The sequence below is a fragment of the Ursus arctos genome, unplaced genomic scaffold, assembly GCF_023065955.2.
Source record: "Ursus arctos isolate Adak ecotype North America unplaced genomic scaffold, UrsArc2.0 scaffold_9, whole genome shotgun sequence".
Lineage (NCBI taxonomy): Eukaryota > Metazoa > Chordata > Mammalia > Carnivora > Ursidae > Ursus > Ursus arctos.
Window position 1 is genome coordinate 31315759 of NW_026623111.1, and position 18414 is coordinate 31334172.

The 18414-nt window shown below is 41.4% G+C and overlaps 2 protein-coding genes across 3 annotated transcripts in view; one reads left to right on the forward strand and one right to left on the reverse strand.

Annotated features, from left to right (window-relative positions):
* Nucleotides 1-11787, forward strand: part of KLB (klotho beta) — a 34341-nt gene extending 22554 nt beyond the window's left edge. Inside the window, exons 4-6 of one of the 2 annotated variants that reach the window (XM_044387674.3) lie at nucleotides 4926-6069; nucleotides 7492-7569; nucleotides 8754-8809. In XM_044387674.3, the coding sequence (XP_044243609.1) occupies nucleotides 4926-6069; nucleotides 7492-7535 (1188 nt within the window). In that variant the 3' untranslated portion in view covers nucleotides 7536-7569; nucleotides 8754-8809. Of the gene's footprint in view, nucleotides 1-4925; nucleotides 6070-7491; nucleotides 7570-8753 lie in introns of both variants that reach the window. The other variant, XM_026508752.4, reaches the window with a different exon arrangement.
* A 2639-nt stretch (nucleotides 11788-14426) lies between these two features.
* RPL9 (ribosomal protein L9) lies at nucleotides 14427-18409 on the reverse strand. The gene is made up of 8 exons (XM_026508755.4): nucleotides 18339-18409; nucleotides 17855-17901; nucleotides 17650-17765; nucleotides 16953-17048; nucleotides 15803-15935; nucleotides 15106-15186; nucleotides 14774-14888; nucleotides 14427-14518 (listed from the first exon to the last, which is right to left on the reverse strand). Exons 2-7 carry the CDS (start codon nucleotides 17898-17900, stop codon nucleotides 14782-14784), a joined length of 579 nt encoding a protein of 192 aa, XP_026364540.1. The 5' UTR covers nucleotide 17901; nucleotides 18339-18409; the 3' UTR covers nucleotides 14427-14518; nucleotides 14774-14781.
* Between the last annotated feature and the right edge of the window lie 5 nt (nucleotides 18410-18414).

An 18414-nucleotide genomic window follows, 5' to 3' on the forward strand; every position in this document is an offset into this window, starting at 1 on the left:
CCTCAGGAAGTATACAGTCTAGAGGGAACAAGACGTATACAGTCATTTTTGAAAGAGGCATTTGGTCAATAGTGTCAAAATTATAAAAAAGTGGCCCTTGGTTTAAATGGTTCCTGTTACTTGATAGATTTGAATAATTTGCCTTAGGAGGTCTCTGTATCCTCATGGAGCCTCCCATGCCCCTTCGTCACCTTCATCACATGACTTCCCGAAGGCCACCTTCTCATTAGGGCTTCCCTCCACTCCAAAAAAACCCACAATCCTCTCATTCCCCTTTCTTCCTTGTTCCCCCATATACCCTATTCATCACTAGCTAACGTACTACTATGTACCGTGCACATTTTCTTTTTTCTCTAGCTTTATTGAGATATAATGGACATACAACATTGTGTAAGTTTAACGTGGACAACATGGTGGCTTGATACAGTTATGTATTGCAAAACGATTACCGCCATAACAAAATTCCCATTTCTCTGCGGTGAGAAAATTTAAGCTTTATTCTCTTAGCGACATTGAAGTATGTAATACAGTAGCATTAGCTATAATCACCATGCTGTACGTCCGATCCTCAGAACTTCATTTTACCACTGGAAGTTTGTACCCTTTGACCAATATCTCCCCATTTGCCCCACCCCCCAGCCCCCGGTCACTGCTTTATGGATTTTTCTTATTTATCGTGTTTTCCCCTGCTAGAATGCAAACTTAGTCTGCATAAGGGTGGAGATGTTCGAGGCTTTTCTCCCTGCTGTGTGCCTTACTAGGGCCGGGTCAGCTCTGTGGCCGGCTGTGCACCGGCCACGTACCATGCAAAGTGAAGTTGTTAAGGTCAACTTTTTAGAGGCAGATGAGCCCTTAGAGACCTCCTATACCAAAACCTTCGTTTTACAGATTAGGAAAGTGAGACCCATCAGTTCATAACTGAGACCTAAGTGACTTGCCCAAGGTAACATAAATAGTGGCATAAATAGCGGTTGTAACAGGCAACCCTCAGGCCCCCATATTTACAGTGCTCCTTTCAAAATAATAGCAACTATTTTTAAGCCCTTATTATGTGCCAAGCATATAACTGTTGTATATATGCACATTCTCTCTCCTCAATCTTAAAACCCTCATTTTACAAGCAAGGAAATTCAGGCTTAAGGAGGTTGCATAACTTGTTCAGGGTACGCAGATCTGTCCGTTTCCTGACACCGTGCTAGAAGACCTCATAAGACCACACTATGGCCTGTATTCCAGAAGCATATGGAAAGACAGCAAGGTCTACAAGGGATGGGACCACACCAAAGGGCTCAAACCATGAGTGAACAAAGTTCACAGGTCATGAATCTCAATCCCTGTTGATACTTAAGCATGATTTAGTAAAGCCTCAGAGATAATAATGGGGGGAAAGATACAGAGTAACCCAAATACAGAACTGACTCACCTTCAGCTTGTGTCCCCTGTAGAGCCAACTCCTTATCCTGCTCCTATTCCTATCTCCTCCACATGGCAAAGGCATGCCATCCTTTCCCTACCACTTCAGATGGGTTTACATTTTCTATAATTCCACACCCAGCAAAGAAAGATCCCAGGAGAAACAAGAGTTCCTGCCTGTATATGACCCAACCTGTAAGTGTCTGCCTCACCTGAAGACCTATTTGTGTCCCCGTGATTGACCCTGCAATTGTCTACCCCATCTGGGAACCCTACCCCTACTCTGAGGAGCAAGAGTGAATCACTTGGGTCAGAGGAAAGCAATTCTGTGATCAACCAGTTCTGAGTTTCATGCTTACCCCTGGAGCCCAGTGAGGCATCAGCTTCCCTTGAACTTGGACTAAGAGTGAGGATGAATTATTTGCCAAGGAGAATTAGAGTGTTTTTTTAAAAATCAGAGGATGTATGGATAGATGCCAAAAACCCAGATGTCCTCCATAGGAAGACTGACAAAATGAAAGTAGCAGTTTAAAAATATTGGTGTGCCTACCTACAAACATCCCTATCTTATTTTCCCCCAGCCTCTCCGTATTCTTTTCTCCTCTAACGTTTTGTTTTGAGAAATTTCAAACTAGTACAATAAACGCCCATATTCCCTTCATCAAGATTGACCAATTGTTAACATTTTGCCACATTTGTTTTATCTCTCTTTTATAAACCAGTGAAAAGTGGCAAACTTTATTACATTTCACCCCAAAGTATTTCTACTCAAATGTGTCTCCTAAAAATAAGGACATTCTCCTATATCATTATAAATTATCATACCCATAATATTTAATATTGATTCAATATCACCTAACATACATTCCATATTCAAATTATCCTAAATGTTCCCCAAATGTCCTTTATAGATTTAGAAAAAAATTTAGATCACGAACACAAACAAGGATGACACATTGGTTGTCCTTCATCTTTAGCCTCCTTTAATTCAGAATAATTCCCCCAAGTCCATGGTATTGGCATATTTGAAGATCCCAGAACAATTGACTGTAGAATGTCTCATGTTCTGGATTTCTTTGTTTCTTTGTTGAATTTGACAAACTTCTGGGAAGATACAACATAGATGAGGTTGTGTATTTCCCAATATATCACATCAGGAAGCACAAGATGCCATTGTTTCATTATGGAAGATGTTAATGTGTTGAAGTAGTAGTTACCACATTTCTTGACTCAGGTAGCATTTGCGAGATCTCTTAACTGAAAGGTACCTTTTCCATGTGTGATTAAGAAGTAATCTGCTGGTGACACTTTGAGACCACATACATATCCTGCTTCCCAACATGTCACTAATGGTCTTAATATTGATTCATAAACTTTACCTGAACTATTACTTTGCAGATGGCAAAATGGTGAATTTCTAATTATTCCTTCTACACGTATTAGGTAATCCTCTTAATTTCAGTGCATTATAATTCATTACTGTTGCTGTTTCATTAGTTCTTCTGATGCTCAGATTATCTCAAAGGTGGCCAGTGGGACTCCTTCAAACTGCTCCCCTGTGTCTTTCTGACATTTCCTTTTCAGTTTTTAAGTACATCCTTATTTTTCAGGTGTAAGATGTACCAGCATCACCTCATTCTTTTCCTGCCCCAGACTGGAAAAAGCCATTTCTCCAAGGAATCCAGGATCCTCTTAAGGAGGAACAGAATTTTAGAGCTAAGCACTTGGGAGCTAGGGTTGAGATCACGGTTCACCATCTCCAACTAGATCTCTTAACAGATGAATCACACCCACTTGCTAAACCAAATGCTTTTTGGAGGTTTTTAAAAGACAGGTTTTCATTTGATCTTGCCTTACCTCATAGCAAGATTGCTCTTTGTAAACACCCTTTCAGTATTATGATGCGCTGAGGTTTCAAAACCCTGAGATTGTCAATCTAAGATAAAAGGATTTTACTCAAATAATTATATGCAGATTTAACTTCATGCTCACATGATCAATGTTCTCTCGGTTTAATGTTCTAGATAACTGGTTGGCAGATGGTAAGTGGGCAGTGATATGGTTTTGTAATTAGACTATGAAGGATGACACATGAGAAAACAATTAGAGGGTAAATATTTACCAAAGGTTAATTATCATTTTTTCCAGGTGCATTTAAATTCAGCCATAGGAGGAAAAAGTACTTTAAAACAAGTACAGAACTTTTATTTTCTCTTATTAATTTTGAGTTTGGAAATGTTTTTCTTACACCCTTTTCTGTTTTAATTTAGACTCAAGGGCCTAGCAGGCAATTTTTGCAACCACGGAAAACTAAACCCAAGTTATGACTACCTTATGTTTATAAACTGCTTTAGAGTTGACAGAGCGCTTTCCCAGAGTCATTGACTCGTCACCAGACACCTGTGAGGAGGGTGAGATTACTCTGTCACTACACAGAGTTGCAAAGCCCGAGTTTCAAAGGGGCAGAGTGAGGACAGGAGTCCAGGATTATCTCCTTAGTGGGGGGGCAGGGTACGACACATCATCAGATCCAAGAGTTGATTTGGGAGTTTCTGGGGTATATTTTACTGTTTTCTCCAGTCACAAGCCAAGTACCTTGCATAAAGAGGGTGTTCAGTATTCTCCTGTTGGATGAATAAATGCTGTGTTCTCACAGGCACATGGATAGGGACAACATAGATGCACTTGCGGTATCACTTGGACTTTTCAAATATAAGGTGTTAGAGAGTTGCATTCAGCAAACGCAAGGGGTCATCTGCTACACCATCCCACTGGCCTCTTGTAGGGACTATGGCTGGGTCAACCAGCCACCTCTAACTCCAAGTCCTGGTCTCGGTGAAATCCTCTACAACTAGAATTTTAACTTTGCTGTCAAGTTATGGCAGGGTTTGGAAGGTCCATCTTTCATGATTCCTTTTAACTGAGGGTACCAAGCCCAATTTCCTGAGGCATTTGAACAGAACCATGTGAGACCCCACTATGTAAGTTCAGTTTTTAGGACAAACGAACTAGAAAACATTTTTTCAGGGTCTTCTGAAAAACAACTTGTCTTCGAAGCCAAGCCCTGGGTGTGGTTCCTTCCCTGTTTTCTGGTCTCCCTGGGAGATTTCGAGAGCCAGGAGGGAGGCTCACCCAGCAGGCCTCTCCTACGGCATCACCAGGACAACTGCAAGAACATGGAGGTCGTTGTGAAGGCTACATGCTTCATTTACTTTCTCTATGGTCAGGAAGAGGCAAAATAGGACGGGGCCCTTCTTTCTCTTAGACGATGCATGCTAAGGGCCTGCCAGGTGTGCTTTCCGCTTGTTTTTCCAGACGCCTGGCTGGCTCAGTCCGTTAAGCATCTGCCTTCAGTGCAGGTCACGATCTCAGGGTCATAGGATCCAGCCCTGTATCTGGCTCCTCAGAGGCACACCTGCTTCTCCCTCTGCCCCTTCCCCTGCTTGTACTCTCTCTCTCTCTCTCTCTGACAAATGAATAAATAAAATCTTGACCGTGCTTGTTTTTCACAGCCCAAGGTGGTGGCTTCCTCCCCACAGTTCAGCGACCCTCACCTGTACGTGTGGAATGTGACAGGCAACAGACTGTTGCACCGAGTGGAAGGGGTGAGGCTGAAAACACGGCCAGCTCAATGCACGGACTTTGTCAGCATCAAAAGACAACTGGAGATGCTGGCCAGAATGAAAGTCACTCACTACAGGTTTGCTCTGGACTGGCCCTCAATCCTTCCCGCTGGCAACCTGTCCATGGTGAACCGACAAGCTCTGAGGTACTACAGGTGTGTGGTCAGTGAGGGGCTGAAGCTCAACATCTCCCCAATGGTCACGTTGTACTATCCGACCCACGCCCACCTGGGCCTCCCCGCGCCCCTGCTGCACGGCGGGGGCTGGCTGAACCCATCCACAGCCCAGGCCTTCCAGGACTACGCTGGGCTGTGCTTCCAGGAGCTGGGGGACCTGGTGAAGCTCTGGATCACCATCAACGAGCCCAACAGGCTGAGTGACATCTACAGCCACACTGGTAACGACACCTACCGGGCGGCCCACAACCTGCTGATCGCCCACGCCCTGGTCTGGCACCTCTACGACAGGCACTACAGGCCTGCGCAGCGCGGCGCCGTGTCTCTGTCTTTGCACTCGGACTGGGCCGAGCCCGCCAACCCCTACGCCGACTCGCACTGGCAGGCGGCCGAGCGCTTCCTCCAGTTCGAAATCGCCTGGTTCGCAGAACCCCTCTTCAAGACCGGGGACTACCCGCCGGCCATGAGGGACTACATCGCGCTCAAGAACAGGCAGGGGCTCTCGCGCTCCGCGCTGCCGCGGTTCACCGAGGAGGAGAGGAGGCTGGTCAAGGGCGCTGCCGACTTCTACGCGCTGAACCACTTCACCACCAGGTTCGTGATGCACGCGCGCCAGAACGGCAGCCGCTACGACGCGGACAGGGACGTCCAGTTCCTGCAGGACATCACCTGCCTGAGCTCCCCCAGCCGCCTGGCCGTCATGCCCTGGGGGGAGCGCAAGGTGCTGAGGTGGATCCGGAAGAACTACGGCGACGTGGATGTTTACATCACGGCCAATGGCATCGACGACCAGTCTCTGGAAAACGATGAACTCAGGAAATACTACTTAGAGAAATACATTCAGGAGGCTCTGAAAGGTGAGATTCGGGGCCTATCAGATACAGTGGAATGACATTCCCAGCTCAGGTGAACGAAAGAATGAGGGGAGAAGGTGCATTCGTGACAGCGCCAGCTGATTGGGGAAAATTTGGCAAGTTTAGAAAAGTGGTTTTAAAAAATCAAAGAAACACAAAACAAAAACAAATCACCTTAAATCTCACTCCCCCAAACAAGCACTGTGGGTATTTTGGATTACTTGCTCCCCCCATATGTGCTAGACAGTTTTAGTACAAGTCAAAGTTTTGTATCCAAATTTTTTCTTAATATCACATTGTAAGTGTTCCATGTCATTAAAATTGCCTTAATATTATTTTAATGGTTGCTTAATCTCAACATGTGGACCTATCTTTACACATTTAAGCATTTCTCTGACGTGGTTTTTTTTTTTTTAATACTAAGAAGAAAGTACCTTTGGATATAAATCGTTGTCTTCATTTCTGATTATCTTCCTAAGAAGGACTGTGCACTATGGAATTATTGGTTCAAATGTTACAAAGAGCAGTTCCCATCCCCCCTCCCCATGCAAGCTATAATTTTTTAATACTTTTTAAAAATTCCTCAATTTTATGTTTTGATGGAAGCAAACATCATTGTTTGAGAGTATTTTACATACTCTTCCCAGTATTGGCTATCATTTTTAAAATATTTTTTAACGTTCGTAATAGACTTGTTGAAGCACCAAAAAGATCCCAGCAATATACTTATTTACTGAGCACCTAATATGGGCAGAAACTGTTCTGGGCATTATATCACCACTGAACAAAATAAAGATTACTGTCCTCATGAAGCCTCTATTTTTGTGGGATGAGAGTCAATAGATAAGATATATAGCATGTCAGAGGCAAGAAGTTCTATGGTGGAAAAACAGCAGGGAAGAGGGTGATCGGGAGTGGGGTATAGGAGTAGTTACAACTCTAAGGCATGGTGGGGGGTGTGTTCAAAGACCTGGAGGAGCAAGACAGCAAACCTGTGCAGTTGTCTGTGAAATGTTCCAGGTGAGAGAACAGCAAACGCAAAAATCCTAGTGTGGGAGCATGCCTGGCCTGTTTGACATTCAGGAAGGAGGTCAAAGTGGTTGAAGCATGAACAACAGGAGAAAGTAATCAGAGATGAGGTCAAGGAAGTAGAAGCGGCAGATCAGACATGGCTTAGTAAGCCGTCATAGGAACTGTGGCTCTTACTCTGAAATCAGCAGGCTATGGAAGTTTTTAAACAGAAGGGGACATGACCTAACTCACACTTTTGAAGAATCACTCTGGCAGCTCTTTTTGGATACATTGTAAAGGAGCAAGAACAGAATCAGGGAGGGTTGGAGTAGTCTAAGCAATAATGGGGGATTGGATTAGGTTATTAAAAGTGGAGATGGTGAGAACTGGCTAGGTTCTTGTTTTATTTTGAAGGTAAATTCGACAGAATTACTTGGGGGGATGTGAGAGAAGAGTGAAGAATGACTGTGTTTTGGTTTAAGCAACTAAAGGGTGAGTGGCCATATACCAGGTCGGAGGAGACTGGCAGAACAGATTTGTGTTGTTTGGTGTTGCATGGGTTAAGTTTGAGATGTCTATTAGACATCCAATTAGAGATGTCAAATAGGCTAATTGGAGTCGGGTTCAGAGAAGTCTAGGACTAAGATACAAATTTGGGAGTTAAGAGCAAAAATGGAGGGACACCTGGGTGGCTCAGTCGGTTTAACTGTCTCCCTTCGGCTCAGGTCATTATCCCGGAATCCTGGGATCGAGTCCCGCATCAGGCTCCCTGCTCTGCGGGGAGCCTGATACTCCCTTTGCTTGTGCTCTCTCTGACGAATAAATAAAGTCTTAAAAAAAAAAAAAGAGCAAGAATGGTATTTAGAAACAGTAAGGCTGGACGATTATCACAAGGGAGCAAGCAGAGAGGCCTGAGCACTGGAACACTTCAATATTCAGAGGTCAGAGAGAGGAGAAACCGGTAAGAGTGAAGAAGCCAGTGCCGTAGAGGTAACTAGAGAGTATGCAATCAAGGGGGACTTTTTTTGCTGAAGATATCAGAAGTTATACCATGCTCATATGGAAATGACCCAATAGTGAGGGGAAATACATGAGAGAAGGAGAGAACAGATGGAGATGTCCTTGAGTAAAAAAAAAAAGAGAATAAACTTAGTGTGTACGTGGAAGAGTCATCCGTAGTAACAGAAGTATGATAGGTGGATAGATGTGATGGTGGGAAATTGAAGAATTCTCTTGAGTACTTCATTTTTAAGTGAAATGGGTAGGAAGGTCATCCCTTCAAAGCACGGATGACAGTTTGAGGGAGAGGTGTGTATCAGTCAGGTGACTAGGGGGAAACCAAGTGTGGTTATTGGGCAGCACGAACAGCACAGCTGAGGTCTGGAATCAGGCCAAATAGGCGAGATTTTTCTGCTTGTGACCAATCGTGGCTCCAGTTCTTAAATTTGTTTTTGAACCCTGCCCATGTATTTTTGTATTATTTATGGATCAAAATTTTATTTCAAAAAATTTTAAGCTTACACATATTTTTATTTTTATCAATCATAAAAGAATGTCAAAAAACCCTTTAATAACAATTGCTACTTTAAGGTTAGCTTATTTCAATGGAAACTAAATTCTTACTCAGATATCTTATAGCTCGTTTGTGATTAATGTTCATTTCTGATATTTTTCAGCACACCTAATTGATAAAGTCAAAATCAAAGGCTATTATGCATTCAAACTAACTGAAGAAAAATCTAAACCCAGATTTGGATTCTTCACATCTGAATTCAAAGCTAAATCCTCAGTTCAGCTTTACAACAAACTGATCGGCAACAGTGGCTTCCCTTCTGAGAACACGAGTCCTAGATGCAGTCAGACAAGAAACACAGACTGCATGGTCTGCTTATTTCTTGTGCAAAAGAAACCACTGATATTCTTTGGTTGTTGCTTCTTCTCCACCCTGGTTCTACTTTTATCAATTACCATTTTTCATAAGCGAAAGAGGAGAAAAATATGGAAAGCAAAGAACTTACAACACATACCATTAAAGTAAGGCCACGAAAGTTCTTAGTGAAACTGATCCTATTTATGTCTGCATGATAGAAAGTCTAAAAATTCACTCCAGTTCCATATACTGGTAACTTACAGAAGACAATTTGAAATACTAGCGGTAACCAAGGTGATGACAATCAAGGTCTCTGTTGTGTGGTCCAAATGAATTTTCTGTTAGGTGTTCACATCGTTGAATTCAGTTCTTGGATCTGAATTTACCCAGACAGTAAACTATGACGATTATCTGACAGACGCTTCATTAAGTTTAATGAGCCGTTATTCATCATTTTTCTCTAGCTTTCTTCTAGAAATACCAATAGCTTCTTATAGTAACAAATTACTTAGAAAAAAGTGCGACTTTGGCTAGACTCCACAGCAGAAATTTAAAACTCTTAATACTGGATAGTAAGTGATTGTTCTGTCACTTCTAACAAGGTGCTTTTCCCCTTTAGAAAATACACAATAGGGTAAGTAATGCTCATTTATCATCAGTTCCAGCATAGCCTCTTAAGCACATTGATCCTAGTTTGTCTCAATAGAAATAAAAATCATCACTTATAAAACAGGGAATTTTGTGAGGTCTCTCCTTATATCAGATCTGATTTAAAAACACATAACTTCCATAACTCATCTCATGGGAAGATCACAGGACTAAGATTAAGGCGAACTAGACCCAATTGCCTGTGGAGACAGCAGTCACTCAACCTCACAGTACAGCTAATTCCTCTTTAACAAATTAACAGCATTCTTCCTCACTTGGATTTTTGTGAGACGAGATCTTACATACTTAGGAAAGCTAAATATTCTAAAATGACGTAAAGGTTTTTTTTTTGTCAAGTCATCAAGGGATATTATTCCATAAGACTTGATCTCCTGAGGAGCTCCACTGTTCTGACACCATGTGTATAGAGGGACCTCTCAAAAAGGTATAGAATGCAGCTCTAGCTTGACCTTGCAACTGTGCCCCTTTGGATGCAATTCAGAATGTTGATGGTCTGAAGGAGTTAAAACTTCTTCCACTGCATCTTTTGAAGCTGGGATTAAATAAATTCTTAAATCTGAACTAGGAGTTTGACTTTATTGAACTCCTCTGCTCAAGATTCATTCAGTGTATTCTATATATTACAGGAAGAAAACCTGAATGTAAACCCATTTATGCCCATTCTTTAGGTTAGTCAACATTTAAATAACCATCCATTTCACATAGTAGCTAATCACTGTCCAAGAATTTACTGAGTCAAAGGAAAGCTTTTTTTGTTCAAAAAACCTTGGTAGGAAACCACCCCGAACTAAGGCAGTTGTGATTGCTTTTCAGGTCTACCTATGTCAGAAGCCAAATTTTGTAGGTAATGGGAGATTCTAATTGATAATGCACAGCAGGAAGTTTCAAAGACACTGTAATGAGATAACACAATTGGTCAAGTAAGTGTAAAAATGGGAAATCAGGTTTTTTGGCTGGCCAAATTTGAACAGTAATTGTGGTTTTCTATTCTCCTTCCCCCACTGTATCCACTCTCCCAGCTTTGGCAGTTTTTATATTATGCTTTTTATGCTTTCAAGTAATTTAACTCATGTAGTTGGCCTAAGGCTATCCACAATTACAACTGGTTGTTTTAATGTTAACTACGTGGACAGACTCTTATTTAAAACAACCATTTGGCTGGGTTTTTTTTTTTCCTTTGAGCTACATGGATTCACTGACCTCAAAGTTCCAGTGAATGTTCCTATAGGAATTATCAGCTGAACAACTTATTACCAACTTTTTAATATCCAACATTTTGAAAAAGGAATGCATATTCAGTCATAGGAATAACAAAGATTTAGAATTAAATCAAGGTTTTGCTTTTCTGGTGTCTACTTTGTGCTCTGATTACAAAGTATCTTGTATTCACGGTTTACCATTAACCTTCAATACTTAATGTCTTTACATTTAGAGCTGAAATTAAAACTTGTGTCCTTTTTCAAATTTGTTACTTTGCCATAAATTCCCCCAAATAGTCAAGTCCCAAACCAATACTTACAGTCCTAACACCTGGGAACTATAAGTTATTAAGCCATCATCATACAAGAACCGTTAGGTACATATTTAATCTAAATCATGATTAGTTATACTTATTATTAAGGTTTATCCCAAACTCATTAAATTTATAAAATATCATTTCAAACTGATCGCTTTTAACAGGGTAAGATTTTCAGAATTTAGGCCTGGGACTTGCTCGGGGGGGAAAAGCCCTCTTAAAATGTAATTAGCTTGTGTTCTATTTTGTGTGTGGTATTAGTTTGTATATTCAGTGTAACAAGCCTGTCTTTCACTAATAAGTCTGGTACATATGAAAAATATTACAACATAACCATGGTGTTGAAAGATCCTTTGTAGGGGCGCCTGGGTGGCTCAGTCGTTGGGATTCTGCCTTCAGCTCAGGGCGTGATCCCAGCATTACGGGATCAAGCCCCACATCAGGCTCCTCGGCTGGTAGCCTGTTTCTTCCTCTCCCACTCCCCCTGCTTGTGTTCCCTCTCTCGCTGGCTGTCTCTATCTCTGTCGAATAAATAAATAAAATCTTAAAAAAAAAAGATCCTCTGTAAAATCAGGTGTCAGTACATTGACTAATTGCTGAATTCTCAATGTAATTTATTCCAAATAAACTGGTTTATGCTGATTATTTATATTCACTAACAATCTGGTCAATTTTAAGAACCATAAAATATGAATAGGTCTGGTGTATAACTGAATTCCGCCCAATACTGCCTCTGCCCATCTTCCCGAGCTATGTGCGTCTTGGATAACTTTCTTTGGAGTATGTTTTCTCATTATAAAATGTGGGTATCTAAACCTCAAGAGTTGGGAAAATAACACACAAATGCTTATTATCCATTGTAGACACAGAAGACATGGGATTCTTCCCAGGGAAAACTGTATTTTCCCTTACCACATCCAACTTCAGTGAAAATCACTCCTTAGCTGCAACACCAGCCTCCAATTGTTATCCTGTGAAGCCTCACCCATCCCATCAATCCACTTCGCTCTGTGAGGACACTCCCACAGCTACCACTGCCTATCCACTAACACTCTCAATTATAACACCTTTATCCCTCTAGAATATTGCCATTTGGAAACTTCTTCCTCAACTCTCAAAATCAGTTTTGAAATCCTCAATACCTTCCAAAACATTTCTTTTCAGGCCTGTTGGTATTACTGAGTCTTTAATACTTTAATCTCCCCGGCAAGCTGGGTACCATTCACTCAGCAAATAGCTATGTGCCATGCATTATTGTTCCAGGTACCTGGAATATCCCAGTGAGAAAAGATCCATCCTCAAAAAGGTTACATTCTAACAGGAAAAAAAGCATACAATCAATACATAACAATGTAAACTATGTTACATTCTAAATGCTATGGACAAAAACAAGTGAAGCAGAGATATGTATGCTAGGATGGGGGGTGAGGGGCGAACACAATAGGCTGATCGAAGCAAGCTTCACTGAAAATGTTTAACAGACCTGAAGGTTAAGTTGCCACTCCAAAGAGAAAGAACTTCTAAAGGAAAGGTTTTAAGGCAGTAGTACTGAGGAACAGCAAGGTCAGTTCAGCCAGTCTATCAGAAAGATTGAGGGAGTGGAATTTGAGAAAAGCATTCTGGCTACCGCTGAAAACAGATGAGAGGAGCACAGCTGACCAGTTAAAAAGCTATTATACTAACCCAAGCAAAATGTTCTTCATTTTCTACATTATAAAAAATTTCAAGACTTATAAGTAGACACAAGGAATCCCCATAGTTTAATCAATTTCCAGGTAATGTTTCACTTAGAACCCCATCCAACGCCCTCTCCAACCCCACTTTCAAACCAAACTATAGTTTTTCACTTATATTTCTTTAAAACTTACCAAGAATTAACTCCTTAAAACTTAGATTAACTCCTTAAAATATCTAGTTAGTTCATTTAAAATCAAGATCTCAGTAAGATCCATACATTCCAAATGGTTGCTCACTTCTTCAAGATTTAGAGAGCAAGAGAGCACAAGCAAGGGGCGGGCAGAGGGAGAAGGAAGCTCCCTGCTGAGCAGGGAGTCTAACATGGGGCTCCAACCCACGACCCTGAGATTATGACCTGAGCGAAGGCAGACGCTTAATTGAGCCACCCAGGCACCCCTTTTCTTCGTAAGTCCTTAAACATACCTTACTTTGAAGGCAGAATCCACCACTTCTCTGATGGATTTAATGTGTAGTGTGCAAGAGAAATCAAGGTTGAATGTTTTGCTTGAGAAATCAGAAGGCTGGAGTTTCCATCAAATGAGATGGGGCAAACAGAAGAGGGTGGGGGCAACCCTCCTAAGTTAGTCTAGTATGATAACACATTTAAAGTGTGACACATAGAATTAAAAGATTCTGGAAGGGTTATCAGTTTCTAAAATATCAAGAACTAGCATGTGGGAGTAATGGCTGAGGTAGGGCAGAGTGAAGATTGAGAGCATCTTGGACACAATGTTTATCATGAACACAAATTCACCTTATCACTGTTCCACCCCTCCACTGCTTTTTTTTTTTTTTTTTTTAAGATTTTATTTCTTAATTTGACAGAGACAGACAGCCAGCAAGAGAGGGAACACAAGCAGGGGTAGTGGGAGAGGAAGAAGCAGGCTCCTAGTGGAGGAGCCTGATGTGGGGCTCAATCCCAGTACATTGGGATCAACCCCTGAGCCGGAGACAAGACGCTTAACGACTGCGCCACCTAGGCGCCCCTCCACTGCTTTTTCTACAAGTTACCAGTATACAGACAAGTGACTCAAGCACACATACCTCACAAATACTCAAATTTATGCCTCTGCAAAATTAGGTACCTTCAGGATCTCCCCCAAAAGCTCTATATCCAATGAACAGTCACACGGTGTTGCCTGTCACCGGTACTGTATTCCTCTTACCTGAAATTCCCTTGTTATTCCTTCAAAGAACTAAATTCAAGCCAATTCTCCCACGAAGTTGTACTAGAAAAAACTGTTTTATTCCTTGTTACTGTTCTTACACGCTACAATCTACTTCTGAATGGTTTAACAGCGAAATAGTTGGAAAGGATTATTGGTTTAAGAAAGAGCCCCAAGGGTGTCTGGGTGGCTCAGTTAAGCTTCTGCCTTTTGACTCAGGTCATAATCCCAGGGTCCTGGGATGGAGCCCTGCATTGACCTCTCCACTCAGTGGGGAGCCTGCTTCTCCCTCCTTCTGCCCTTCGCCCCCACTCATGCTCACTCACGCTCTCACACTGTCTCCCTCAAATACTTAAAAAAAATTTTTTTTAAAAGAAAGAAAAGAAAAAGCCCCAAATCAGTGTAGCTTTTATTGCATCTTTAAAACATCACAAATAATTCTGAAAAATCATCCGGCATCTTGCTGTTTCTGTAGACAGACAACTGTAAAAAGAAAGAAAGACATCTGTCAATTTCCATAAATACCCTCCAAAACAAGTTTTACTCTAAATAATCTAAAACATTAAGATTGTGACTTGCTAGTTCATAGTAAAAATGCATGTCACTTTTTTTATTCTGCCATTTACTATGTTTCAGAATGTAACTCATTTTCTGCCATTACACTTCCAGTTTCAGACTTAGTAGATTAAGACCTCTAAAACTAATGCAGTAAAGAAATTTAAAGACACAAGAACCTACCTCAGATCTTATTCATCAGCCTGCTGAACTGTTCCTTTTTCAGAAACATAGATACCATCCAAAAATTTTCTGATATCCTTGTTTTTAACAGTTGTGGCTTGCTGAATCAAAGCAGCTATTAAAGGTAAAAAGGTAGGAAATTACATTACCAGGCGAACTCATCTTAAAATAAAAGGATTTTCATTATATGCCATACTTAAAATTTATGATCTTTGGGGTAGTTTTTTGCTTAATTCCACAAATAAAAAAACTCATCCAATGAGAATACCATGTATTCAACAAGATTTAAACAAAATTTTGTAGGCATAATTAGGCATAGTAAACATACAAACCTGAGTTTGATACAAGTTCAATGTCATTTCCTTCAAGAATTAACTCATCTTTTTGGGCTTGAGATACAGAACAAGCAACACCTAAAAAGGGAAGAAGGCATTCACACAGTGTAAACATAAAATCAGATCTGTACAATATTTAATTTAAAAACATTTAAAGAAGTAACTTATTCCATTTACAATTCCACACAACAAATGAAGCTTATTGCGATTCTGATTTTACAGGACCTGACTTAAACTGGGCAAAATCTTGTGTTCTTGCTTGAATGAATCTGTTCCAGAGTAGTTCCAACAACTTGGAACAGTTGTTGCAAGTACATTTTCATTTCAACCCATTTCGCCATGAGACATTCCCAATTTTAGATGAGTAAAATGAGCTAGAGTTAGATGATTTGCCCAAGGTTGATAGAACTGAGATTTGAACCTATGCTATTAACCACTATTCAAATTTTTTCTTAGGATTTCAGTTTGCAAAGAGAATTAAAACACAGCTAACACCCTCTGAAACTACTCCAATGCATAGGTCTTCTAAGAATAACAATCAGTACAGCTACGATATAAAACTTTAACTGGCACAAAGAGTTATTACAAGCATAATCAAAATGGACAATTCTGAACTAATGGATTTACAGCCAACCCAAAACACCAGTCTTCACAAGTAAATATTTCTGAACCGTATCTAAAGGTATGCACACACCTGGCCTCATTCGAACCCTGCGGATGTATTTTTCACCCAAGAAATTTCGGATTTCAACAAGAGAACCATTCTCCTGAATAACAACGTTGATGGGGAAATGAGCGTACACAGACCTCATCTTGTAACGGAAGCCCTGTTAAGTAAACAAACTATTAGCAAAGCTGAGCAATCTGAGGCAAATCCAGTTTTTGAATTTTGTACGGTGCTTACATTTATAATTTAAAAATGAAACAGTCCTCACATAGCACTTATTGTCAAGATTTTTTAACAACAGTCACCTGTACCAAACCTTCCAAACTGTATACATAAACATGTTTCTGACTCTTTAATCACTGTAAAGCTCTTTAAGGAAGCATTTATTTTACTCCTCCTATGACCACAGTAAACAATGCCAGCTTTTAAAAATAAGAACCCCAAAGCCCTTCATCTTGGACACTAGACTAAATTTTACTGAGTTACTAAGGTATGCCAGATGACAAGAATTCATACAGGCCCTCTGTCCTCAAGGAAACTTAGCCTGGTAGCAAGGATAAATAGGGGAAACATGACCCAATAGGCTTCTAATGGAGTTGAAGGGTGCCATTATGAGGTGCGCTATCAAAGGACTGAGTTTTAACACAAAAAAAGCTTTTCAGCAAAGACAGCAACATGAACTGTATCTGAAAGGCTGGGAGGGAGAGGGAGTTGTAAAGAGAACAGTGACATCAAATATGCTTTCAGGGAAGTAGGCAGGGAGCACAGAAAGCAGATCCAGCTTTCTCTATCCCTTCAAGGTGCCCCGGTGGTAGGCGGCATGCCAACAAGAAGTCAAAGCCTACTCTATGTGCTACGTTTTCTATTTAAAAAAGCCAACAAAACAAAAAACCAAACAAACCCAACACCACACATCCTGAAGCTGTGAATTTTATTTGTGTGAAAAAAACACCATCAGCCTACTATAAAGACCACCTGGTCTTTAGTCACATTAATCACTTTATCCTAAAGACCCACGGATGCCTATTAAAAAAAACTGCCAAGATCCCCTTTCCCAAATACCTCAGTAAATTACAGGCATAATCTATGTTCCACAGTAGACATTTACATTGCATACATACATTACAGCTATGAAACTTCCCCTTCCAAAACGAAGCGGTCTGATCAATCTACTTACCAGTGTAACGCCCTTGATCATGTTCTGTACGTGACTACAGATAGTGCGAACAGTAGCCAGTTCCTTTCTATTTCCCCACCATTTGTCAACTCGGAGCTGTAACAGAACAAAAACTTTATACGATTCTTTCCAGTAATAAGTAGGCTTGAAAGAAAAATCCACTTATTCACAGAATTACTCTAGATTCGAGTATTAGCCCTAATTAAAGCAACTACATATATACCCCCTCAATTACCTTTTTTACTACTATACATCACTGGACCCATTTCACAAGAGAATGTCAACCCAGAAATACTGATTTTTCATGCTGCATCGTACTTCACTCCTAGAAAGCTAAAATACCACGCTTACAGGACCTGCCCGGTTCCTAAAATATATAATCAACTGCATTTAAAAAGTAAAAGTATTTTGTTCCTAACAAAATAATCATGAGGAAAATACTTGTTAACAGTATGAAGACCTTGACGCTAATCATCGATCACTATGGTACCAATACTGAGCTTTATAATTAGTCAGAATTTGTTTTCCCAACTTCACTAAAGCAGTAACACCAAAAACAAGCTACACTTTCGGACACCCGATTTTAAGCCAAAACACTGACCCTCAATTCTATAATTCTTCGAGCAACCAAATTCGGTGCTAGTACACCACTACCTTCCAAACAAGCAATGGATGCGTCAAAAAAACCGTATCTCACCCTCTTTTTTTTCTTTCCAAGAAGACTGAGTTCTACATTGATGTGATTGAAGTCCCTTCGCAGGGTTCCTCTGGGGCCCTTCACAATAACTGTACGTCCCTTGAGAGTGATGTCGACTATGAGAGAACATATTTGTGAGGCCTCGGAACAAGGTACAAAGCAGGCAATTAAGACCTAAGAAGAACACAAACATCAGGTCTCATACCATTTTCTGGAATGTCGACAGTCTGATTGCTGAGAATGGTCTTCATTCTGAAACACAAACACCTGGGGTTACGAGGCCGGCGCGAGGCCTGTTTGCGGCCACACTACCCTGGGCGGAGCTCACTCCTCCCGGAGACCGGCAAGCAGAAACCCGGGGGTGGACACAGGAGGACCCACCGGGACAGCAGCCCCCGCTGCGTTCCGGCCAGGAACGAGCAGCTCCTAAGCACGTATTATGAGCGCGGCGGGCGAACTCCCGCGCAGCCCTATTACGGCGGCGCCAACCCGGCAGGGCTGAGGGGCGGGGGAAGGCCTACAGGCCCAATGCAGGACTCGAATCCCAGGGCCGCCAGATCCATATGGCGCTCGACGCGCACGGGAACAACCAACATAGGGGTTCGGAGCGCCAGACTCGCGCCCCTGGCTTTTCCCCGAGCGGATGACTTCAGATTCCCAAAACCCACAAAGTTCAGAAACAACCTCACCTCGCAGAAGATGCGGCAAAGAGAGAGCGTCTTTCGTCATCACGTTCTTGTAGCCCGTAAGGGCCCAGCGTATGGC